Genomic DNA, 24127 nt, shown 5'->3' with positions numbered 1-24127 from the left:
TATTGTATGACATTTAATATAACCTTATTGTGTTACACAATTCTACAATTTCCATTGCTGGATAATTTTTCACGGTTTACACCAATTATTATATGAAAAGCTTTCGTTTTTATTATGACAAAACACGTTAATCAAAACATTACAAATATAGAACATAGAATTATTCAAATGTAACCAATTCTGTTGGCAACATCCAAAGCATCATGGTCAGCGGTCAATCTAATGTAAGCCTTCTTGGTACCGTTTGGTCTGATCAAAGTGTTAACGTATTGAGCATCGACTTCGTACAATTCCTTGACGGCTTGTTTGATTTGGTATTTGTTGGCCTTCAAGCTAACTTGGAAAACCAAGGTGTTGTCATCTTCAACCTTCTTCAAAGCGGTTTCAGAAGCAATTGGAGCAACAATGATCTTGTAAGCATCCAATCTGTTAGCGTGAGGAACAGCCTTAGAAGCGTATTTTGGACTTCTGGACAACTTCAAGGTCTTTGGCAATCTGAAAGTGGCACTGGTTCTGACCTTAGTGACCTTCTTACCGTTAGCACCTTTGAGGGCACTCTTCTTAGCAGATTGAGCTTTTGAGATACCTAGAGATTGTTAGTCTTTGTAATCCTTATTAAAAAAAGTCTTTTGATAATGAAACAAAAGGGATTAAAATGATAGGGAGAGAGAGAAAGAGAGGAGAGATAGTGGGTATGAAGTTGATTGAAAAAGTGAGATGAGGGATGCTTGGGAAATACTTGACTTTCGCACTGTGATGGAATAATTCATTTTGATGTGGTGAAACTATTAATGGTTGTTGCTGCTGCTGCTGACGATGATCTTGATCTCATATTACAATTTTTTCTTTCTTTTTTTTATCCCACATTGTAGGAAACTTTTTTCAGTAAAAGTCCATGGAAGTTCCTGGAAAAATTTCAAATCTATCCATTTTGGCAAAAATTATCTCATTTAGTGTTTCTTCAAGTAACCTTTTCCCTCCATGTAGATGATGATTGAATAGTAACATGTTGATGAAAATTTCAAAATATCCCAAATACTCCACTAATATTGTTGCAAAAAAAACCTTCCAACTTCATGTTTGAAACTCCCATTTTGAAAGAAAACATGTAATGTTCCCACTTTAATTATCTCATGATGATATTTTCATTTGTCCTCAAACTAATATGGAATGAAAAACTTCTCTCAACCACAAACAAATTCATTCCATTAGAAAATCTCTCCCGCTTCACTACTGGTTTTAATATATCATTATAATCCCTCTTGGTTCTTCCTTTTCCTATTTTCCATTCGCAGACTTACTAGCTGGAGCCATTTTTAACTATATTATTGTTGTCTAATCGTTCCTCTATACTAGTGGTGATGCTTCATCAATCAATTTTTCATGAAAGAAAAAAAAAACCACACGCTGAGAGGAGACACACACACACACAGACACACCGCGGGAGAGGGGGTGCCCGAGGCCAGCATTTTATCACGTGTCATTACCAGCTGTTTCATCGAAAATGAAGTCACAGGGGTGATCACTTAGCCCTACTAATAGCCAGCAACAAACCATGTGATATGTTTTTTTGATCCAGCGATAAAAAATTGCCGTTCCGTTGCAGCTTCTCTCAAGGACTGCGCCCTAGCATGATGCCATCAACATCATTATCGTCCTTTGTGTTTTGGTGATTTTGACACATTTTTCTTTATTTTTTTTGTGGGCAATTAACTACCAAACTCATCAAATAAGTAATCGACAATTCTGACAGGCCTAGCCAGGTCTATACAATTCCATTAATGCCAATATCAAGATATTAAATAATTTTAACGAGAAGAACAACCCCATTATAGTTGGGTTATTATCCTACACGTTATATAAATCATAGTCAGTCTAATATTAACTACAGAAAATTCATTAAGCATATACAAGTAAAGAAATGTTGCAATAAATGGACACCCACCAAGAAAACAGTACCCTTCGAAAATGACACTCACAAACGTCTTTCACGAGGAGATCTAACACCACCGAATTTCAACTTGGTCGATTCCGACAATTTAGTCACCAAAGGCTTTATTTTCAAACCTTCTTTACCCAATAACGCTGCTTGAAATGCGGCTCTACCTTTACCAAAATTTCTAAGATCGACTTCCAAATCATCAAAGAGTTTTCTTTCTTCTATTAATTTGAACATCTTGACGGTGGTTTGGAAAGCTGCTTCGTACTCCCCTCTGGCGGCTTTTCTGAACCCCACATTACCACAAGACAAGTGGATTCTCAATTTCTGGGGCAAACGTAAGTAGTAAAGCATTTTGTCATTGTAAGAGAGTTCTGGGTTGTTTTTAAGGAAGTTCAAGTCTTCGATAACTGACACAAGCGCCAAATGGGTATTGTTTCTCCCAAAGTTACAGTACAAGATGTTTTTCACCACTTTTTCTTTCTTGACTATTTTATTGTTTCCTGGAGCCTGTGTTATTTTGGAGGTAGAGAATTCTATATTGAATAGTTAGTAAACTATAATTAACTAACAATGATTTTGGTATGCTTGATCTTTCTTCAACATTATCATATAATACATATACAACAACCATATGGTAATGCACTTACCTCTAGAAAAGACACGTTGGGATATTGAGCGGACCCCAACACTCTGTGATGACAACCAGCTTCTGAACATTGTAGATGATAATAATAATATTATGGTTATACCATCCACGGCCAAAATTTGCCAATTGTAAATTTTCTTAATCATTTTTTCTTTGGTGAAAAAAGGCAGCCATGCACGTGAATATTACGTAAAATCTAAAGTGTGCTGACATAATCGGTGCTCCCAAAACGTCAACACAAAATTAATACAATAACAAAATATAACCTGATGATAGAGAGACTAGCAATTAAGCTATTTTAATATCCCCACCAATAAATACCTCCATAATGGACTCTCAAGATAGACTCTTCAGATTCCGCTTGCCCTTCCATTTACCTTCATCGACTATTGTCAGAAGTGGTGGGGTTTATATCAGTGGAGCTCTCTTTGCCATCGCCTTTTGGTTCTTAATAGATGCTGCCATCTACAGCAAGACCGTCAACGCCTCGGTAGTTCACGTAACATTCATTGATTGGATTCCCGGAATCTGTTCCGCTTTGGGAATGCTCATAGTTACCTCAATCGATAAAAGCCGGTTGTTTGATGATGCGTTGGGAGGCGGGGCCTCATCCACCACGTATCAGGCAAGGGTCATCTTGTTCTTAGGGTTTAGTCTATTAGCAGGTGGCTTAGCAGGCTCGTTTGTGGTGTTGATCATGAAGTTCATTTCTAAAGGATACAACGAGTACCCTACGTTGGGGATGGGGGTTGCCAATGTCATCACTAATGTATCAATAATGTTGAGTTGTATTTCTTTGTGGGTTAGTCAGAGCGTGGAAGATGAATATTCGTACTCTTTAGCATTATGAGGGGTATTTTAAATGAAAAGAAGAACAAAAAACAAACAAGCAAACATTTTGCTTCAAAATATTAATTGAGGTATAAAACCTTGATCAAGGGTTCTTTTTCTTTTTTCAAATAATAATTGAAATTACGAAGAGGGGGACAGCAGTTGGTACAGGCTTTATCTTGATTATTCAACAATATGGAATTCTATCAAAACATACTGGGTCTTTTATTTTTATTTTTATTTTTTTTTTTTTTTTTCAATCTATATATTATCTGTTTTGTATAAACATTTGCTATTAACAATTGTTCTATAATTTATAATTTGAATCATATATAGAGGTAGGACAACAAAAAATAATAACCTTTGAGTGTTAACAAAGTTGCTCTATTTATTATATACTTATTCTAACGACGACGTGGTCCTTTTGGTTTATTGAGTTTCAATTGACTTGACACAACACTGGCTATTGAGCTAGTATCAACCCCACCTTGTTGATTGGCACCAGAGCTACTACCTGTTGCGGCAGCATGCGATTCTTCCAAATCACTAACTTCAATCTCAATAGGATCCCCAATTTCAACAATCTTATTGATCACTATACCCTTTTCTTTCAAATTAGCCAAAAATCCTTGTTTAGTTGACGCATAAAGCATTCTATCTCTAATCTTGGAGCCCGAAGGACATGTATAAATGAAAAAAATATTGTTCAAAGTATTCTTGTAAAAACTAAATTGTGGACCATCAACCTTTCCAATGGCTTGTGAAACTTCTGGAGGAGTGATCCCCGAGTACGAATCCACAAAGTATATCGTTTCATTTGAATTGATCTTTGTAGAAACGAGCGTCCCTGGGACAAAAGTCCCATTTCCTAGTAATTTCTCAAACACATCATCATCGATCATTGTCCCCTTCATATTAGAAGAATGATCCATTCTCACCAATGAGCGTTTAATCGAAGTCGACGATGATCCGGTTTGGTTGAAAAACAAAGTGTTGACCTCCGATTCATTGATCTGCTTCAACGACCGCTCGCTCTCAGTCAATGGTGCCTCCAACTTCTCGCTTCTTTCATGCTCTTGGTACCCTTTATAAGATATCTCGTCCAAATCGTTCACAAGATAGTGTTTCTTGATGATATCCTGGTTCCCCAATTGTCTGAGCAACGTGCTCTTGGTGCTCGCGTAAAGCATCTTCGATTTGATTTGCGCGTAATCAGGAACATACGAAATAAAAATCAAGTATCTAGGATGCGCCGTATCGTTCTTATAGAAGATATAACGAGGATCAGTGGTGGTCAATTGTGAAGCCACAAGGTCCCAATCATTGGCAAATGACAGCGTGCCGGCAATTTGCTGATCAACTACCACGGTCTCGTTGGCAATCTTCAAAAGCAACGCCCGGTTACCGGAAGTATCCTTAATAAATTGACTGAATGAGTCCACAAGATCTTGTGAAGCAGTAATCCCCGATTGGTTTGACATCGTTAAATATAAAAATCCCAGTGTTTTGACACATCTCTCTTTATCAACGGAACTGAATTTTTGCCCTTTTTAAACAGGCGTGTTGCAACTTCAGGCCGGGCAACCCCTGTCATTACAACTTGGGTCACTGATATATAATTGCTGAGAAAACGATCATCGTCATCATAATAATACAACTAAATAATGCTATTAAAGATCGTCCTTGGAAAGAAGATAGAACAAATAAATCCGCATCTAAAAAAACGGAAAAAAAAAATAAAGTAAAACAAAAAAAAAATGCTAAACGGTAACAAAAACCAATTTTTTTTCATAAGTTCGATTCTCTTTCGTTTCTCTTCTGAGCGACAGAGATAATGTCATCCCAATCGACATGTAAACTAAAGAAAATTTGAACAACTGAAATGCAAAACAATCCAACCCCTGTTCCAATCCATAAACCTTGTAGCCCAAAGCCCATTTTAAACGTGAGGAAGTATGCTAATGGTAAGCCTATAATATAGTATGATGATAGGTTGGTGATCGATCCTATATGTTGCATGCCTTCACCCCGCAATAATCCAGCAGTCACCGAGTTCATTGCATCAAAAAGTTGGATAACAGCGATGATTTTCAAAATATCAACCACTTGATCAATCACTTCCGGATCAGAAGTGAAAAGACTGGCAATTGGTCTTTTGAACAAAAACACCATTGCACAATTGAATATGGCAACAATACCGCCCACCAAGAGAGTGACTTGGCAACATTTTTTAGCACAGTTAGGCAATGATGCCCCGATATAGTTGGCCAACCTAGTAGATCCGGCAATAGAAACGGCAAACGGAATCTGGTAAGTTAATGCAGTGATTGAACTGACCACCGAATTGGCATCTAAAGCAATAATCCCCAAGTAAGAAGAAAAAATCGTGAGGATTTCAAATGCTAAAAACTCTGCTTCGACCATGATGAGACCATTGACTGCCAAATGGAACATACGGTTCCAATGTTGGAATGCCAATGAAACATTTAAGCCACCCCAACTCTTCATCACGTTGGCCGGGTGCTTGGTGGTAACAGTGAAAACAATAAGTCCAATGGCCATTAACCAATTAACAATAGCCACCGACAATGGAGCCCCTAAAAATCCAATCCCGACGGTGTCATTCCAAACCAAGAGATAATTCAAGCAGATGTTGATTGGGGCACAGATCAATAAAATGTAAGTGGAAGCGTGAAAAATCCCCTGTGCTTGTAAAAATCGTTTACCACATTCAAAAATCACAAACCCCGGAACCCCGATTGACACCACTTTAAGGTAATTAGCGGCCAATCTTGCTAAGTCCTCTTTGTTTCCATCTCCGAGTTCTGATTTAGGAAGAATAAAGAGTATTGTGGATTCTGCGGCAAAGAACCAAAAAAGACAAATTGGTACAAACGCTGTGAGGATTAATGCCACGCATCTTTGCAAATAAATGCCCACCAAGTGATATCTTCTGGCTCCATATGCTTGACAACATAAAGTATCAAGACAAGTACTCAACCCTTGAATGGCAGCGTATCCAGTGATGTTTGCTGTCATTGACCCCAAAGTGATCCCTGCAAGTTCTTTTTTACCCAAATGTCCCACAGAGAAGATCGAAGCCACGGAAAAGGAATTTTGGAGAAGAAAGGTGATGATCAATGGGAAAGCCGATTGGAAAAGAACACAAAATTCTTCGTAAGTTGAAGTGTAATCTTTTTGAAAGAGGGTCAATTCATCGTTACTTTCCACATCATGGTAAACATACACGGGATAAACGGTATTTGATGCAGTTGCAGGGTTGTCATTGGTGGTGGTAGTTGAATCGTAGTTAAAAGTTCCAGCATCATTCTCATCGACAAATAAAAGATCAGTGGTCTCATCGATCACAGTTTCACGAATGTTGTCATTGTCCTTGATTGAGAATTCTACTGGCTCTGCAGATATCTCATCATCGTTAATGCATCCTTTACAAGGGTTTTTCAATGGCGATGGCACCAAGTAGCCACCTCTGGAACCTCCATGGGTCAAGCTTCCCGCAAGCTCGTTACTACTAAGTCGTCTTGAGCGTCTTCTGCTTCTATCGTGATTGATCGCAATTGGTGGCATTTCCCAGAAGATAAAATAAATCAAATAAAATCAAAACAAGCACAAAAAAATCAAGTTAGTAGAAACAATACCAAAATTGGATAATTATAATAAGTTCACCAGGAAGAAGTTAGATACTCTATAGTAAAAAGTAAGCGACTGTCGAGTTGAATCGGAATATAAAACAGCACTAAAAGTTGAAATGGTGAATATATATATAATATACCAAATGATTGTACATAGAAACCCAAGAAAGCTAGTTGTATCATAAACCAATTTTTTTTATTTTTTTGTACCCAAAAATTTTTCTGCCCTTTCCTGACCCTCGGAAGTCACGAACGATGACTTCCGGAAAACAATGCAAAAAAATGCAAAAGCACGCAAGTATCACAAAGATAGTACTGGCTCATAACGCAAAGAAAAATGTCACCACGTTAATTTTGATATATCTTGGTTTACATAGTATTATCATGATGATGTTGATGATGATGATAACTGATCTGAATACTCAAGCACAATGAAGGGGGAATTGAGAAGCCCGAGGTGGAAAAGAATTGCCTTGAGACTCGAGTCAGTGTTTGGGCCGATCATCATCACATTATTGAGTGGCTATGTCAGGCTCTACGAGATTTCCAAGGCTGACAAAGTTATCTGGGATGAAGCCCATTTTGGGAAATTCGGTGCCTATTATATTCTTCGAGAGTTTTATTTCGACGTCCATCCCCCATTGGGTAAGCTTCTCATTGGGTTTTCCGAATACTTGGCCAATTTCAATGGGAGTTATCTTTTTGAGAGTGGAACAATGTATCCCGATTACGTTGATTATGGCAAAATGAGAATCTTCAACGCAGTATTTGGGATCCTCGTGGCCCCTTTCGCATACTTTGCCGCTAAGGCTTTAGGATACAATTTATGGACGGTATATTTGATCAGTTTCATGGTGACGTTTGAAAATATCTTTGTGGTATTGTCCAAATTCATTCTATTAGATTCAATGCTTTTATTTTTCACCGCCACAACGTTTTATTGTTTGGCGAAGTTCCATGAATTCAACATTGTCAAAGACCAACCATTCACAAGATCCTGGCTTAAATGGCTTTTCTTCACCGGGATTTCCATCGGTTGTGTATGTAGTGTCAAGTGGGTAGGATTATTCATTACTGCGTTGGTGGGGATCTACACTGTTTTTGATCTTTTTTTGAAATTCCTCGATAATAGCATGTCAAACAAAATCTATTTTAAACACTGGGCTCTACGAATCGTTAACTTGATCTGCATCCCAATGGTGATTTACGCAGCCACGTTCAAAGCTCATTTCATGGTGTTGTCAAAAGCCGGGACTGGTCACGCATCCATGCCATCACTTTTCCAAGTTAATTTAGAAAACTCAGATATTCAACTGTCTCCAAGAAATGTCGCGTACGGTTCAAAAGTCACAATCCGCTCGCATGGGCTTTCGCCAAACTTGTTACATTCTCATGTTCAACTCTATCCTCAAGGTTCCAGACAACACCAAGTCACGACCTACGGTCATAAAGATCAAAATAATGAATGGATCGTCACCCCATCAAGGTTATCCAACGAACCTAAGTATGACCCTGATACCAACTCCGAAATCAGATTCGTTAAACACGGTGATAGACTTAGATTGGCTCATTACAAACTTACATGCAATTTGCATTCTCATCAGGTTCCTTCGCATGTTACCAAGAACTCTTACGAAGTTTCTGGATATGGGAATGAAGAGATTGGAGACTTGAAAGATGATTGGATTGTAGAGATTGTTGAACAAGTGAAATCTCCTGCAGAGCCAGACGCCACCAAGAATGAAACTTTTTGTGCCCTTCTCCATCCTTTATCCACCAACTTCCGCCTCAAACACGCCGAACTCGGCTGCTATTTGGCCACTACCGGAAATGCATACCCAGCCTGGGGGTTCAAACAAGGGGAGGTCATTTGTAAGAGCTCATATTTCTCCAGTGATAAATCAACTTGGTGGAATGTCGAAGATCACAGCCATCCTGATCTCACTCCTGATGAAGACTATATTTTGGATCCTCCAAAATCCAACTTTTGGCGCGACTTCATCTTGTTGAACTTTGCCATGCAAGCGTCGAACAATGCATTGGTTCCTGATCTGGACAAACATGACAATTTGGCCAGTGAATGGTGGGAATGGATCATTGCCAGACGAGGGATTAGAATGTCCAGTTGGGGCTTACACGATAAAAAGTATTACATGATGCCAAATCCGCTTGTATTGTGGTTTAGCACATTCTCTCTTTTGGTGACCTTTTTATCGGTTTGTCAAAAAATTTATCTTTGGCAAAGCCAATCATTGAATTTTGATACAAAAGATAATGGCAAACAATTTTGGGAATATACCATGAAGAGATTGGCACCATTGATTGCCTGGGGATTACATATTGTTCCATTTATTATTATGGCTAGAGTGACTTATGTCCACCACTATGTCCCTGCAGAATTCTTCGCGATCTTTGTGGCCGCTGATGTTGTTGAAAGTGCTGTTGATACATCTGTCAATTACTTGTCACAAGAAGAGGAAGTTGAAAAGTCTCAAAAATCAAAGACAATCGCAAAAGGAAAAGGTGAGAAAGAAGAAGCAAAACCATTGGTTGAGAAGGTTGAATGTACGAAAACATCTTGGATGAATAGTCTTGTCGCATGTTTATTAAGACCATTAACCTACATTACTCTTTACACATTGGTGATTGGAATGTTCTATTATTTCTCCCCAGTGACCTTTGGAATAGAAGGAAGCTCATTCCATTACGGATACTTGAAATGGCTTGAGACTTGGGATGTTTAATAAATAATATGTATTTGTACGATATTCAATAAATATTAAAAGTAAATTTGGTTGATAAATTGAAAAAGGAGCCATCTGCGCGGGTCTTTCTGTTTTAAGTAAAAGGTAAACAACGCACTAACGCACGAGTTTATTTTGATTTTTTTTTCTCCTCGAAATTATAGAACAATTTCAGATGAGATTTTCCTTTTTTTTTTTTTTTTTGTAATTTGTTTATCGAACACATCATATATGTATTGACACAACATTACAAGGATGTCAAACAACATGTCATTATACGAGTATCAGAACGATCCTTCCGATGTGGACGTTTCTGATTTCTTGAATCATTTAGAAATACTTGAGAATAAGAGGTATGTTATCGTGTATTATCATTCATTCTCCCCCTTTTATGTGATCACCAGTATATATCTTACTAACAACCCAACTTTAGAAAAAGGGAAGATGAAGTCAGAGCTAGAAGATTGGAGGCAGAATTATCAAGAATGAAAACTATGTCTAAATCAATTAATAGACAGTCTACCAGATCAAAATACCGCAAAGATGATGAGTATCTTGATGGGTTTGACTCAGATCAAGAAAACAAATACGGTTACGACTATGGTAAATCAAGCAACTTTGACCACGGTAAAGATCTTCATGATAGATACGATAATCGGGGGTTCCTTAATAACCATCGGTCGTCACAAACCAGCCTTTCCTCTAAATCAAGAAACTATTCCCCAAAAAGATCCAGCACCATGAAGAAAGAATCATTTAATGACGAGATAGATGTTTATTATGATGATAATGACGGCTACGATTCAAGATCAATTTACCATGACAATATTCAGGATGGTTACGATTCGAGGGCTGCTTATCATGATAAAATCAATGATGGGTACGGCTCAAGGTCTGCTTATCATTATCCAAATGACTTAGATGAAGAAGAGGAGGAGGAGGAGGAGGAGGAGGAGGAAGAAGAGGAACAAAAACAACAACAACAAGAACAAGCTTTTATGGAAAGTAGAACTAGATCTCAAAGGTATCAAGACCAATCACTTCATAAGAAATTATCCACCAGAGCAAAGAAGTACCTTGAGAATGACGAAATCGATGATTTAGATGATGAGGATATCGACGATATAATCAGACTCATCTCACCTATTGCCAGAAAGCTTTCCAAGGCCAAAGCATATTCCAAATCAGAACCTTCATCACCATTAAAAGGTAAATCATCAAGAAAATCAAGAAACCACGGGTCTCCTAGATCTTCTAGGGGTGCCAGAGCTCTTCCAAGTTTGCCAACTATCAACGGGTCCGATGACTCTTTTGAGTATACTGAAAAGCCTTCTACTCGTGAGAGATACAGTCAAAGCCCAAGATCTAGTCACAAAAGACAACCAAATCATCCTTTTGCCCCTCCATCCAAAAAACCCATCCGCAAGCATGCTTACGACAGAAATTTGAGCGATGATGATGATAATGGTGATGACTTATTGATGTACAAATCTGCTTACAATTATGAGAAATCTTTGGATTCTAAACCAATAATTACCGAAGTTGAAAGCGATGAAGAAAGTATTCTTGATTCCATTAAATATTCTTCCTCTGCCTCATCATATAAATCCCGGACCACTGGTTCTAGTCCAATTAAAGCAAACTTAGATTTCGAATTCTCCAAGCCAATGAGAACCTCTACCATGAAACGCTCTACCATTTTTGATAATCTCGATGATGTTCAGGAGACTTCAGCAGAAGAGGAAACTCGCAAAAGCTTTTCTCCTTCATTGTTCGACCTTAAGGAAATAGATGACGAACCAGAAATCTTTTCTTTGTCTCAACCTAACTCCTTGGCCGCCAAAATCAAGCAACATTCGGATAAAAAACAGTATCTTTCCAAGAAATCTGACGCAATGTCAAGATCATTGCCATCTTCCACCGATGCCTTCAGACCTGCCCCAAACATTTCTGATTCAACCATGACTTTACTACGCAAATTGTCAAAAAGACAATCTAATTTTGAGAGCAGTGTCAATGGGAAGTCTAACACCATTGCAGAACAGTTTGACGTTAGCAAATATGATAAGAATGATGATTTGCACAATTTGTCAAGCTTTTTAAGAAGTAGAAGTATCAGAGGAAAACAAGGCAATTCCTCCCCAACTAAGATGAAACCTGCACAAAATCAAATAATCGAGGAAGAAGAAGAGGACGAAGAAGAAGCCTATGATGAAAAGGAACAAGGTGAGGAAAGTGATAAAGATAATGATGATACCACCACAATCCATACCTCCCCAACTAGTCTCAGAGCTTCTCCTCAGAAAAACAAAATGTTGGAAAGATTAATGTCTTTGTCTGAAACTCCAAAGAAACCATCCCCATCTCCATCTCCTTCGCCAGTTAATTCACCAGCTACCAAGACTCCAAAATTCGCAGAACCTCGCACTTCAAGATTTGATTCACCATCAACCTCCTCCCCAATTAGAGGTAGAAGTTCCAGCCCGGTTAGAGACCTTATCAACAAACACAATGGTACCTTACCAACCACAGAAAACATTACTCCAGTTAAGGTCAACAGATCAGGGAATTTCTCCTCTCCAAAGTCCATCAGCTCCCTTGCCAGTAAATTCGAGAATAAGCAAGATGATTCCACTCCAACCATAAAGGCCTCCAAAGAAGTTGCCACTTTTAGCTCCCCAACTTCTGGGAGAAAGAGCAACATTCCTAGTCCTTTCAAAGAAAACAACAGCACCCCTACGAAAATGAAGACCATGAATAAAGTTGCTAACCGTTATAACCCAATGCCTAAATCAGAAGATGCGGTGTCTGCTGGATTGGCAGCTAAATCTGCCCCATTGACGAGAAAACAATCAAGATTCCAACAAAGAAACACTTCTTCCAACAGATACATTCCAGTTCCGGATTCTGTGGCCGCGATTTCTGCCGCCCTTGCTGCCAAGGCTCCAAAATTGAACACCGAAGTTTCCAAAACCGTTGGAGAAAGAGACTTTTCCTTGTCCGATAATGCCAAGTTCATCAAACCAAGTATTGAAAAGTCGAGAGTCGAATCAAGATTCGCCAAGAATTTGGATATCGAAAAGGAAATCAACTTGAAGAGCGACCACAAATTGAAGATCAAAGTAAAAGAAAACCATTGGTTAGGAAGTGCTATTCAAAGATCACCAACTAAGAATAAACAAGACTTGATTGATCTGATCAATGAGAAGCCAAAGTTCTACCAATCCATTGAAAACTCCAAGAGATTGAATGAAGGGAATGCCGCGATCATGGAAGAAGAAGAGGAAGAAGATGTTGATTATACTAACATCCCTCTAAAGAAGGTTTCCCAAGTTGAATCTCCTTTGAAAAAAGATAACATTTTCGATGAAATTCCTGATTTTGTGAAGTTGAGAAACAAACAAGCTGCTGCCAGTAGTAGGATCCAACAGGAACTAAAATCCAAAGTCGACGAAATCACTGAATCAGATAAATTGTTGGAGATGAGAAGTAAATTAAACTCTTCTACTGAAAGAAAGAATGCCTTGCAATCCACAAAAACTTTTGCCGATATGCCTACTGACTCTCTCGAAATCATTAAAAAGATTAGATCTCGCTCTCCTGAACGGATTTCTCAAATTGAAAAAGGCAAATCATCTAAGTTTAATGAGCTTCCTGATGATGCTTCAGAAATCATCAATAAGATCAGATCCAAATCTCCAGAAAGAATCAACCAATTTGAAAAGGGAAGAGCCCCTACTTTCAAAGCGATGCCAGAAGATGCCGAGGAGGTTATCAGAAAGATCAGATCGAAATCCCCACAAAGAATTACCGAATTTGAAAGAGCCAAGAAGAATAGATTTGATAATATGCCAGAAGATGCGTTGGAAGTTATCAAGAAGATTAGAAAGCAAGGCTGAGGTTTTTATTACGCTAATGGTTTTTTTTTTGTTTTTTTTTTTTTTATTTTATATTTATGCCATTTTTTTTCCTTCTTTTTCTTATTTTCCAGTTATCTTTATGTCATTTTTTTTTATATTCACCCATATTACTCTTTCAATACCATTTTTTTCCCCCTGCTATTTATGTTTTTGAATGAATTTGATGTCTTATTTTGTGTTTTTTTATTATTATTATAAAGATTCTCCCTTATTTTGAAAAATGTAATAACTGAATTCGTGGGTATTTCTACATCAAGAGTGGAAATAATAAAAAGTAAATCACCAGCTGTAACCTTATATGAACCACGTAATAGAGAATAAGTAAATAGAATAAAATAATAATTATGATTATCGACTAAAGGAAGTCTGTCCTTTTTTAAAGTTCGGCAATCATGTCCATGTTGGTGGCAAGTACGTCAGTATTCTTATGCAAACTGTCGCTCATGAGCCCAAGCATTGAAGCGAAATTGGAAATAAGATCCTTTTCCTCAAAAGCTTTCACCACCTCTGAGTCTTTATCAGGCCCATCATTAGTTACCAACGCCACTAGTCCCCCGATCTTGTTCAATATGTCCTGGTCAGCTGGCTTATTTCCAGTCTTGACATTCTCCAAGTAATGAATGATCGTATCGAGTTTTAAGGTCAACGCGCTTAATGCCAGTTTTTTCAGTACCAATACCGAATTCAATGAGTGCAAATCATCAATCTGGGTATTGTTATTGATAATAGAGTTAATTGCTGATTTTTCAGGATCCAATGATTCAAACTCCAATTTTTCCCCCACAAGGGTTTTTGTAGATATATCAAATTTATATAACTGGGATTTAAGCTTGCCAATGAATTTGGCGTCTCTTTGGTTATTATCTTCCTCGATAAAATCCGATTCGTCAAGTTCGAGCACATACAACTCCTCATTATTATTATTATTATTATTATCTTCTTCCATTGCTACTTCCAATAACTGTAATATATGACTCTGAGTGCTGGAAAGTTGCACTTCGCCTTTCTTCACCACAAGCCCTTTCAATTGGGATCCCGCATTTGTGACATTTAGCTGCTTGATCTTCTTTTTCAAGTAAACATTATTGATGGTGCCATCGTCCGTCAATGGCATATCAAGCACCGTGATGATCGCCGTAGCAGACCCATAAAGCCCAATCAAACCAGTACCCTCTCTTTGAAGGAAATCAGAAATCGAAAGCCAAACCAACGGGTGGAATTTCATGATTAGAGTTGTGATATATTGATGGGCAAATTAAGTCAGGTAACATTAAAGTGTAAGAGTTGTTGTTACACTTTGTGGGAGAGTGAAAATAAAGGCTTGTCACGTGAATTTTTCTTAAAATTTGCCCGTACCGGGGCCCCTCCTCAAGACTCAGATTTTGGAGGTTACAATAAGAAGCCTGGGATCGGCACGGCCCTCTACAAATATTACGAAGATCTTGAGGTACTACTGGAAGAAATACCATATGCATATTTCTGTGGCTTAATAGATAGTTTGGGGAAATATTTTGTTAACGATTTCTCGGCATCTTCTTTCATTAAAAGAGATTATCCCAAATACATGCACAGTATTTGCATGAAAATACTTCAGTATTGTGCAGGGGCATCATGGGCCCCATCACTCTATATAAGTCAGCCTAAATTAGAGTATGAGCTTAAAAGCGCTTTTTAAAACATTGTGGTGTTCTGAATTTGATTGGAAAAAGTAGAGGTAGGTAGGTAGAAAAAATGTAAGGAATATTGGTATCTAGATTATTCCCGCATACCGTATGTTATCTCAATGAGTACTTCTAGTTTTTATGAACTCGTCCCTGATATTCCTAAAATAGACATATCTAGTGAGAATATTATTTTGACAGTGTACGATCCAGATGTCATTCAAGATTGCACAGAATCTTATGGAGCTAGGAAATATAGTTTAAATTTGGAAGAACTGACATATTACACCGCCCAAACTTTTGACGAGAAGCTAAGATACTTTTTGGACACCTAGCCAAAAGTTTTTTAAATAATTTGAATAATGAGACAGAAGCTGTACTTTTGTTTCTCACTTTTTGGTTAATTTCTTCTACATAAAATATCAAAGTATGCAAAAACGCTTCCTTTTGACGTTGAATAGCGTCCAAAATATTGAAGGTTTAAGAATACTTTGAGTAAAACTTATTACTATACAGGCCTATGCCTATACCATCTAAAAATAATTATATTATGCTACTTTAAATAAATCGTATGTATTAGCGTATTATATATTTCGAGTCCTATTTTCGAAAGTATCGAAAGATGGGGCTAATAAAAATATGATTGTAAAAAAGATCCAAGGGATTTACAAAAAGAAGAGAGTTGATTAATAGCTTTGGCATCATCAATTGTATATTTGAAAAAAAAGTAGCAAAATAGTAAAAAAAGTAACAAAATAGTAAAAAAAAAAAAGTAGAAGAAAACAATTAAGAAAATTGTTTAAAATAGAAAAAGCTGAGAGCTGAAAGTAAGCGGAATAATGAAAGAAGTTGACAGAGGAAGTTAGTCCTTCATCAGAAATGAAAAAATTGGCTGTGAAATAATCAGTCAGATCTTGGTGGATAACTAACATCACCGGAACAGGTTGATTGGCTAACTGCATCAATCTTGACCAAATCATCATCCAATAAGGAACCTTGAACGGTGTGGAAGTACCACACTTGGTTGAAGACTCCATCGGAACAACCAATATAAACTTCGTTACCGAACCCTGCTTGCAAAGCAGCGGAAATGTCATCAGCAGAATAAGTTTGAGAAGAAGATGGTGTAATTCCAGCATCAGCTAACCATTGGTAGGTTGGTAAGCCTTGGTATGTCTTAACTAACAACTTAGCAAAGTCAACTACATTTGTGTTTGAAGCAGTGCCACTAGCATAACAATCATCACCAATAGTAGACATACAGGTTCCATGTTTGTTGAATTCGTGGGTCCATAATTCTTCATTATCACCATCGTCGTTCAACCAATATTGGCTCAAGTAGCTGACCAAATCAGTTTCACCAGCGTCTTGCAAAACATCAGCAACACTGCTAACTTCAGAAGCGAAATCACAATTAGAATTGTATGAGCCATCACACTTGTCTGGCCACAATCCATGAATAGTCCATGTGTTTTCTGGGGAGCCTGCAACATCTGTATCCCAGAATTGGGTTTGTAAGATCAAACCTTCGGTCTCAACACAACAAGAGTCGCTGCTGGAAGAGCCAGAAGTGGAGCATGAAGCTTGAGATTCAGAAGAAGTACATTGAGATTGAGTGAGAGTCAAATCCAAATCTCTTTTGAAAACACGTGGAAGAGCAACTGGAGAGGCATCAACTGTTGAAAGCAAAATGGCAAGTGCTGGAATAGAATAGATGAACTTCATTGTTGGTTTTGTTTTTTATTTGTTGAATATATATTGTTTGTAGATAGTAAATATCAATAAAATAGTTTGTGTGAAATACTTTTGGAAGTAGCAGCTTCATATATTTATATAAATAAATGTTGGAGATAGTCGTCGAGCATTGTTACGGATGAAATTAGGCGTGCACGATGTGTCCATGTTGGGGAGATGCATGTCTTGCAGTGGGTGGGTGGGAAAATTCCAGCTGTCACTAGTGAGGCTTAGAACATGCACCGTCCTGTCATAATCATCGAGGGGGACCCAAGCAAGAGAGACCGTAAACATCAGAATAATTAAAAGAAAAATGACCATAGAGACCTCAGGTGAGTGATAGTGATAGATTGTAATATTAAACAATGCCACGGGGTTGTTATTTCTATTTTTTTTTTCCGTTTCTGGATGATATGTAGATCCTATCAAAGATGACTTGGATCATGTTGATTACTGCCGTGCAGAATCGTGACAAATGAAAAACGTTGATATTGAAATTGGACTACCAGACGGACTTTACAATCGGTTCTTTCTGCAATATTGAGCCATTGTTAATCTCCATGGTGATAAATGCGCCGCAAATTACTTTAAGATGATAATAAAATTAATAATAATAATAAAAATAGTACATATGAGATAAAAGTTGACAATAAATTACCCAATTATGGTTAAACAGAGTAGCTCCGTGTCTATTGTCCTCTTGGAGCTCAGGAAACTCAATAGGTCGCGAACTACTGAAAGTTTCACCTTTTTAGATGAAACCTTTTTAGTCTCTGACACATTGCATTGTTGATATTAATTGCTGGAGCTTTGACCTTTTTGGCATCTTTACTGATTTAGATACCAGGCCTGGCACCGTTTAGAAATGTCCAGAGGAGGGAATGTATTTGCATATTCACCCCATTCAGTGAAATGAGCTGCCCTACCATCTGATTCGGCAAGCTTCAACCTATTGATTTCTACAAATTTATGTAATTTCTCCAAAGTTTGCTGATATGTATTTTCAACCCTCTATAACAGACTACACCTCAGGGTTCCAGCAAGTGCTTGGCATGCTTTTAATATACGCCAGGGTCTGTGATATACACCGGAACAGTTTCCCGACAATGGAATATTCCAATATTTTGAATAAGCCTTATTGCATAAGGTAATAAGAATGCAAAATAATTTCTTCATGAACCAGTGATTAATGTTTCCACGGTTTTTTTCCTTTCTTTGATGGCCGTTGGTTTTTATTCCTCATAGACGTTTCAGGGGCTGCAATGTGCGAGAATGCAGGACACCAAACGGGTATTGAAATTAAAAATAGTGGGAACGCCACCAAAACAAACTTGCTTTAGCCAATAACCATCATTATTATTTACAGTATCTTTTTTCACTCTTCAATTAAGTGGTTCGTATACCTTTTTCATATACTACAGCTGATGATTTGCTTTTTATTATTTCAATTCTCGATGCAGAAATACCCTCTGATTGAACTATCACAATTTCCAACGCGAAGTAGAGCTTTAAATAAAAAGAAAAAACAAACAGAACGTATGAAAAAAATGATATGGCATTAATAAAAAATGAAAAAAAAAAAAAAAAAAGGATATATTCACGTAATAAAATCCTAAGGAGCGGGTCAATTTTCCAAGTAAATGATGATCTCAAATCCTCAACATTCTTACACCGATGCTCATAAAATTCATTTTTGGTCGACAAAATAGCGATAGTACCTTAAATAAAGAAGAAAAGTTCAATAACTAGGAGTAATAAATGAATGGGAAGATGAAAACACAAAGAAGAAAAATCTGGGGAGTAAAGTTTGGTCTCTTGCATAGAAAAGAAAAACATCCACTGTAAGCTTTTTTGTTTTTTTGTTCATAGAAAGTTAAGCTCATATATTGCGATTCTTCTTTTTTTTTACTTTACAATATTAAATTTATATTGAATAATAGCATTATCCCTTGTATGATTTTTCTTTTTATGTAGTCGCTCAATTGTTCTTGCTTTTCAAGCAAGCCTGTGACAAGTCATCTTTGCAATAATGGAGGTGCTGCACCCCAATCCTGTCAAAGCTGTTGTCCTTTCTTTTAAAAAATTTCTATAGATTAAAATAAAGAAAAGTCTTTAGGATCAAGAAAATTGTATAGGACAAACAATTTCAGCTCAAGATGGGAGATGATAGTTATAAACAAAGAAAAGCATCCGCGAAAAATGAAATGATCGCCAGAATCAGAAATTCCCCTGTACTTTGCGTTGACCTTTGTATGTACGAGGAAGATATCGATGATAGAACTGAATTATATGGGCTAAATGCCTTGGAATTTTCCAAAATGAGATGCAAACTCTTCTTAAATATGCCCGTACCATTGTCTCATAAAAAATTGACTTTTAGTGGCGCAACCTCGAAGCCTGGGGTGAGTTCAGCCATTTATTTACAGTTATTACGAACATTTTGATGCGAAATTGGAAGAAATTTCGGAAGATTATTTTCTTGGTTTGATTGATAGTTTGGGTGAATTTTATGAAGATACTTTTTCATCATCTTGGTTTGATAAAGGGATTAAATACAGCAATATGCATTCACGTTACACGAACTTATTTTGGCCTTGTGTTAGACCATGAAGATGTACACGCCATGTACATCAGCCTACAATAAGTATGAAATTCCAAAATACAGTTTTGCAAGGAATCTGTAATTTTCTTGAGGAGTTTGATGAAGGATGTCGTGATATCTCTGAAATATGTTTCAAAGGTCCCGAGAACCTAGCAGTGCTTCCTGATATTTCCATAGAGTATGGCGAGAAGTATCAACGCGTATGTTTTTGCTTGTCGTTTGAAATAAAAAACTATGGGTTACATAAGGTTATTCATAATGGTGTTATTGAAAGTCAGTCAATAATCCGTGAGGCAGTGATAAACATGGTGAATGCATCGCACGATTTCTTTGTTATTTCAGATTTTTTCACGACTATTATTTTCATGTTAAAAGATGATTTCAATGATGTCGGTTTACAAACCCAAGCGAGAGAAATTAAGAAAAAAACTGGCCTGAAATGGAGAAAAGTTTGCAATAGAAGACGGAAAATGACAAGCCTCTACAAGACAATTACCAAGGAACAATATATCCATGACAAAAAAAACTCGATGGGGAAAAAAGATAAGTGGCAGAAGCTCCAACATGAAGTAGAAAATTTGACTCTGGAAGTCCGCAAGATACCAATAAAGATATCGTACAGAATATTCAAAAATGACGACAGGAAGCTCTCATTAATTTTGGCATTGACCAGTTTGATTTATCATTGCGGGAACTACTCAGATGAGCAAATTGAAAACGCAACATTGAAAACTGACAGATTAAGAAGAATTTTGAAAAAATCAACAAAAGAGACAGAAAGGATTAAGTCTAACAAAGTGTAGCGTTTGACAGCGCTATCTAGATATTGCGGTCCTTTGAATTTGGTTGGAAATAGTAGAGGTAGGTACGATGAAGAATGCAATAAAGTTCTTTATCCATATTTTTGTCGCGTGTCACATATTATCTCAATGAGTACTGCCCGCTGCTATGAATTCTTTCCAGATTTGCCCAAAATGGATTTTCTTACTGAGAATATTATTTTGAGGGTGTATGATCCAGATTTCGCTCAAGATTTCAGAAAATCTTATGAACTGAGGAAAGAAACTTATAGTATAAAAAAATTGATGGGATTTGTTGCAGAAGAATACGACCGAAAGCTCGAATACCTTTTGAATATTGACAAAAGTTTGGCCCCAAAAATTTTACACAATGGCCCAGTGATGCTTTGGGATAATGACTGTATAAAATTTGCCGGGCTTGCAATAATTACCACTGAGATGGCAAGAGGTGGTGTTGAACTGGATACAGGAGAATTCTAATACGAAAAATAGCAGCAAGGGAACGTTTACCGCTTGGTTACACTCGGAGCTTATTTAGTTGAGTGCCGATGCACTGATGTTGAGTCTGAACGGACTCATATAAATTGGATTTGACTTAATAATCAGAAGTCCGATCTCTGTTTTTCAGTTTTCGATTAATTTTTTTCCGGATCTTTATCTGTCCATCCTTTTATCTAACTAACTTATTCTTCCATCATTGTTACCCTTATATTCTTATTATCTATTTGAAGTCTTACTGAATCGTCAATTACGTATAAATAATCACATACCATTTATTGTTTATCTGGACTAGTAGTGGTTTTATGGTTCTATTTCGAATAAGCAGTCAATACATGGTACAGATTAACAGATGATAAAAAATCGCTTTTGGAGCCATTCATTGAGAATATTTAATGGCATGCAATATTTTTTTCGAGCATTATTTTAGAAGCGTACTATAAGTTGGCTCTCACATTAATCAATAGAATGAGAGTCTTCTAATACTACGTGTTTTGTCGTTACTCTTCATGGATGTTTTGCATGATTTGCCCACCATTTATTTGAGGGCAAAAGCATTGGTTTAAATTTCTTTTTCATTTAGCGTACTGGCATTATTATTTAGCTATAAAAATGAGTTTTATGAGTATTTTTATGCATGTTGATAAATACATGGTCACCCTACTGCATGTGCTTAGGAATAAAAACCCGTCCCGTTGGTATCTCGAGACAATATTATCATAAAAGTGCTGATAATTCAATGAGGAATGGATGAAATCCCCCAGAAACAATTATTTGGTTTAATGAGTCACATCATGAGAGTCATAGGTGGTCTTTTTTGCAGAATTTATTTACCTCTTACACTTTAATGGTGGCTTGACCCTGGGTTACACTATGGAAATAGCATTGGTGATACAATACCATCCCCCATTCCTCCCTCGCTTAAGTCCAAAGCCACTTTTATTATCCTGTCCAATGAATGTCTTGAAAAATTGACCACCAAACTAACGGTAGTCCCCCTTTGTTATTTGCGCAAGGGAGAGCGATATGTGTCTCGCGTTGTAACACTTCATTTTTTTTTTTTTTTTTTAGTCCCGCTACTATGCTGCTTCGATCCCCATCTTTGGGTCCAACCCATGTATATAAACCACTTTATCAGGCCCCCTTCCCTCCCGCCTTGGCCGTAACGAAACACAAAGGTTTCATTGTTCTATATTTACATTCAAGGGCGTATATATATATATGTATATATGTACTCCAAACATAAACAATAATATTGATAATAGTCTGGATGGGATTTTTCAGAAAACAAGATAATACTATGGCGGCCAACCCTGGAAGAATGGCCGAGGGGCCTTATGCTTCGATGATGTCAGTGCCAGAAGATAAGTTTTCATCGTTTAGAAACCATGCTAGACTGATGAATGGCAATGATTCACTACCTCATCAAGGAGGTCCAGGTCCAAATTATGATTCACCATCACAGCAAATGAGACGGGGTCCTCAATATCATCCACAGCATCGTCAGTTCCCAGCACCAGGAGGTCCAAATAATTTCTATAATAGTCAGCAACAAAGACAAAAACATAGGGATCCAGCTAATAACTTCCAAGGGCAACAGCACCGTGGAGGTCCACCAAATAATGCATATCAAGGGCAAAAACAGCGCAATGATCCAAACAATGCACAACAACAGTACGGGGGTCCAAATAATTCTTTTCAAGGACAAAACCAGCAGGGCAGAAGAGCTCCAAATTATAGTGATCATCAAGACTATCCTCCAAATCAAGACAACTGTTCAGAAAATGGGTACCAGAGAGGGTATCGTCCTCAAATGAATGCTCGGTCTTCTCAACCACAGGCCCCAGTTTTCGAAGAATCGTATCAAGAATTCAAACAAAGAAGGGTCATGGAAAGACAAAAAAGACAAAATAATTATAACAATAATGCTTATGGATCTAATTATGATGCCGATGATTTAAATGCTGTGAAGGATACTAATGCCGACGATTTGAATGCACCAGGAAATTATACTTATCAACAAGAACAGAAACAATCACAAGTTTACAGTGATGAGGAAGAAGAAGACGATGAAGAGCTAGAAGACATCAAGTGTGAATTGCGGTTCACCAGAGATAAAACCATCGAATCCACTGAACGGACGTTGAGTTTGGCCAAGGAAGCCGAAGAATCGGGCCAGAACACCATGGGGATGCTCGGGTCACAATCTGCTAGACTATTCAACGCGGAAAATAATTTAGGATTAGCAGAGACTCTGAATCGTTTGGGGACAGAATATGCTAAAGAGTTGCGAACCGCTGCCAATGTTTTCAAGGCTCCTCTGAACCCATTTAATAAGAAAAATAAATTAAGACAGCGTGAAGAAAAACAACGGTCCGATATGATTGCTGATCAACAGCAGAGTAATGCTCGTCAAAAAGAATTCCAAGATTCTGAACGTCGGGTACGGGAGAATTTGGGTGGTAGTAAAAATAATCCATACAATAATAACCAGGCTCGTGGATACCAGGCCCCAGATGAGGCGTACTATAGTAAATACTCGTATGAAGGGGAAGGTAGTTATGCCAGACAGCAAGAGGATAAGATTCATAACAACTTGAATGAAATCCATGGTTATGCTAGAAAATTGAAAACATTGGCCAATGCCCAAAGAGATGAGCTTGAGAGACAAGATATAAGAATGAAAAGTATGCAACAAAATCTTGACAATGTGACGATTTCTGTTGACCAAAATACCGCACGTTTAAAGAGAATAGTTCATGGATGATGCTATTTGGTTTGGCACACATGTCTTTATGTTTCTTGGGCTTTCTTAGCTCTCTTATTTCTTTTTACAACTTTCAATGTTTTGTGTTATTTTTCATTTCGTGCAATTTCTTTTATTGGTTATATTATGTTTCATTTCCCTTATTTTTTTTTGTTTATTCATTAACATATTCTCTTTATTTCCTTCGTTGATTAATATTTTGTAATAAATTATAAACTCCTTGAAGAATGATTACAAAGTTTCATCAAATAGTTACAACAACAAAAAGTCATAGTATATACCACAGTTATTATATTTAATCTATTAATACAAAATTTAACCAAACAAAA

At 37.3% G+C, this 24127-nt stretch overlaps 14 protein-coding genes across 14 annotated transcripts; 8 read left to right on the top strand and 6 right to left on the bottom strand. All coding sequences in view use genetic code 12, as the record gives it.

The window, feature by feature from the left end:
- Nucleotides 1–164: 164 nt before the first annotated feature.
- On the bottom strand, nucleotides 165–1314 carry RPL25 (60S ribosomal protein uL23 RPL25; the record flags this gene model as incomplete). The annotated part of the gene is made up of 2 exons (XM_064996575.1): nucleotides 165–586; nucleotides 1302–1314. The coding sequence occupies 2 exons, from the start codon at nucleotides 1312–1314 to the stop codon at nucleotides 165–167; spliced, it is 435 nt and encodes a 144-aa protein (XP_064852647.1).
- Nucleotides 1315–1975: 661 nt separating this feature from the next.
- MRPS18 (mitochondrial 37S ribosomal protein uS11m MRPS18) lies at nucleotides 1976–2659 on the bottom strand (the record flags this gene model as incomplete). Its single annotated transcript, XM_064996574.1, has 2 exons — nucleotides 1976–2475; nucleotides 2590–2659. The coding sequence occupies 2 exons, from the start codon at nucleotides 2657–2659 to the stop codon at nucleotides 1976–1978; spliced, it is 570 nt and encodes a 189-aa protein (XP_064852646.1).
- Nucleotides 2660–2916: 257 nt separating this feature from the next.
- Nucleotides 2917–3438, top strand: VPS68 (Vps68p; the record flags this gene model as incomplete). Its single annotated transcript, XM_064996573.1, has 1 exon — nucleotides 2917–3438. The coding sequence occupies one exon, from the start codon at nucleotides 2917–2919 to the stop codon at nucleotides 3436–3438; it is 522 nt and encodes a 173-aa protein (XP_064852645.1).
- A 385-nt stretch (nucleotides 3439–3823) lies between these two features.
- TWF1 (twinfilin TWF1) lies at nucleotides 3824–4900 on the bottom strand (the record flags this gene model as incomplete). The annotated part of the gene is made up of 1 exon (XM_064996572.1): nucleotides 3824–4900. The coding sequence occupies one exon, from the start codon at nucleotides 4898–4900 to the stop codon at nucleotides 3824–3826; it is 1077 nt and encodes a 358-aa protein (XP_064852644.1).
- Nucleotides 4901–5207: 307 nt separating this feature from the next.
- DASC09_029680 (MATE family efflux transporter) lies at nucleotides 5208–7007 on the bottom strand (the record flags this gene model as incomplete). Its single annotated transcript, XM_064996571.1, has 1 exon — nucleotides 5208–7007. One exon carries the CDS (start codon nucleotides 7005–7007, stop codon nucleotides 5208–5210), a length of 1800 nt encoding a protein of 599 aa, XP_064852643.1.
- Nucleotides 7008–7503: 496 nt separating this feature from the next.
- On the top strand, nucleotides 7504–9816 carry PMT6 (dolichyl-phosphate-mannose-protein mannosyltransferase PMT6; the record flags this gene model as incomplete). Its single annotated transcript, XM_064996570.1, has 1 exon — nucleotides 7504–9816. The coding sequence occupies one exon, from the start codon at nucleotides 7504–7506 to the stop codon at nucleotides 9814–9816; it is 2313 nt and encodes a 770-aa protein (XP_064852642.1).
- A 267-nt stretch (nucleotides 9817–10083) lies between these two features.
- Nucleotides 10084–13715, top strand: DASC09_029660 (uncharacterized protein; the record flags this gene model as incomplete). The annotated part of the gene is made up of 2 exons (XM_064996569.1): nucleotides 10084–10169; nucleotides 10250–13715. 2 exons carry the CDS (start codon nucleotides 10084–10086, stop codon nucleotides 13713–13715), a joined length of 3552 nt encoding a protein of 1183 aa, XP_064852641.1.
- Nucleotides 13716–14112: 397 nt separating this feature from the next.
- Nucleotides 14113–14961, bottom strand: DASC09_029650 (uncharacterized protein; the record flags this gene model as incomplete). Its single annotated transcript, XM_064996568.1, has 1 exon — nucleotides 14113–14961. The coding sequence occupies one exon, from the start codon at nucleotides 14959–14961 to the stop codon at nucleotides 14113–14115; it is 849 nt and encodes a 282-aa protein (XP_064852640.1).
- Nucleotides 14962–14982: 21 nt separating this feature from the next.
- Nucleotides 14983–15732, top strand: DASC09_029640 (uncharacterized protein; the record flags this gene model as incomplete). Its single annotated transcript, XM_064996567.1, has 2 exons — nucleotides 14983–15386; nucleotides 15534–15732. The coding sequence occupies 2 exons, from the start codon at nucleotides 14983–14985 to the stop codon at nucleotides 15730–15732; spliced, it is 603 nt and encodes a 200-aa protein (XP_064852639.1).
- Nucleotides 15733–16300: 568 nt separating this feature from the next.
- Nucleotides 16301–17122, bottom strand: DASC09_029630 (T2 family ribonuclease; the record flags this gene model as incomplete). The annotated part of the gene is made up of 1 exon (XM_064996566.1): nucleotides 16301–17122. The coding sequence occupies one exon, from the start codon at nucleotides 17120–17122 to the stop codon at nucleotides 16301–16303; it is 822 nt and encodes a 273-aa protein (XP_064852638.1).
- Nucleotides 17123–19287: 2165 nt separating this feature from the next.
- Nucleotides 19288–19575, top strand: DASC09_029620 (uncharacterized protein; the record flags this gene model as incomplete). Its single annotated transcript, XM_064996565.1, has 1 exon — nucleotides 19288–19575. One exon carries the CDS (start codon nucleotides 19288–19290, stop codon nucleotides 19573–19575), a length of 288 nt encoding a protein of 95 aa, XP_064852637.1.
- Nucleotides 19576–19777: 202 nt separating this feature from the next.
- DASC09_029610 (uncharacterized protein) lies at nucleotides 19778–20536 on the top strand (the record flags this gene model as incomplete). Its single annotated transcript, XM_064996564.1, has 1 exon — nucleotides 19778–20536. One exon carries the CDS (start codon nucleotides 19778–19780, stop codon nucleotides 20534–20536), a length of 759 nt encoding a protein of 252 aa, XP_064852636.1.
- Nucleotides 20537–20662: 126 nt separating this feature from the next.
- Nucleotides 20663–21013, top strand: DASC09_029600 (uncharacterized protein; the record flags this gene model as incomplete). Its single annotated transcript, XM_064996563.1, has 1 exon — nucleotides 20663–21013. One exon carries the CDS (start codon nucleotides 20663–20665, stop codon nucleotides 21011–21013), a length of 351 nt encoding a protein of 116 aa, XP_064852635.1.
- A 1318-nt stretch (nucleotides 21014–22331) lies between these two features.
- DASC09_029590 (Sec9 protein) lies at nucleotides 22332–23798 on the top strand (the record flags this gene model as incomplete). Its single annotated transcript, XM_064996562.1, has 1 exon — nucleotides 22332–23798. The coding sequence occupies one exon, from the start codon at nucleotides 22332–22334 to the stop codon at nucleotides 23796–23798; it is 1467 nt and encodes a 488-aa protein (XP_064852634.1).
- Nucleotides 23799–24127: the final 329 nt, after the last annotated feature.

Source organism: Saccharomycopsis crataegensis (assembly GCF_037102585.1).
Source record: "Saccharomycopsis crataegensis DNA, jcf7180000000083, whole genome shotgun sequence".
NCBI lineage: Eukaryota > Fungi > Ascomycota > Saccharomycetes > Ascoideales > Saccharomycopsidaceae > Saccharomycopsis > Saccharomycopsis crataegensis.
The sequence above is the reverse complement of the archived record's forward strand: the minus strand, read 5'-3'. Positions and strand labels throughout refer to the sequence as shown.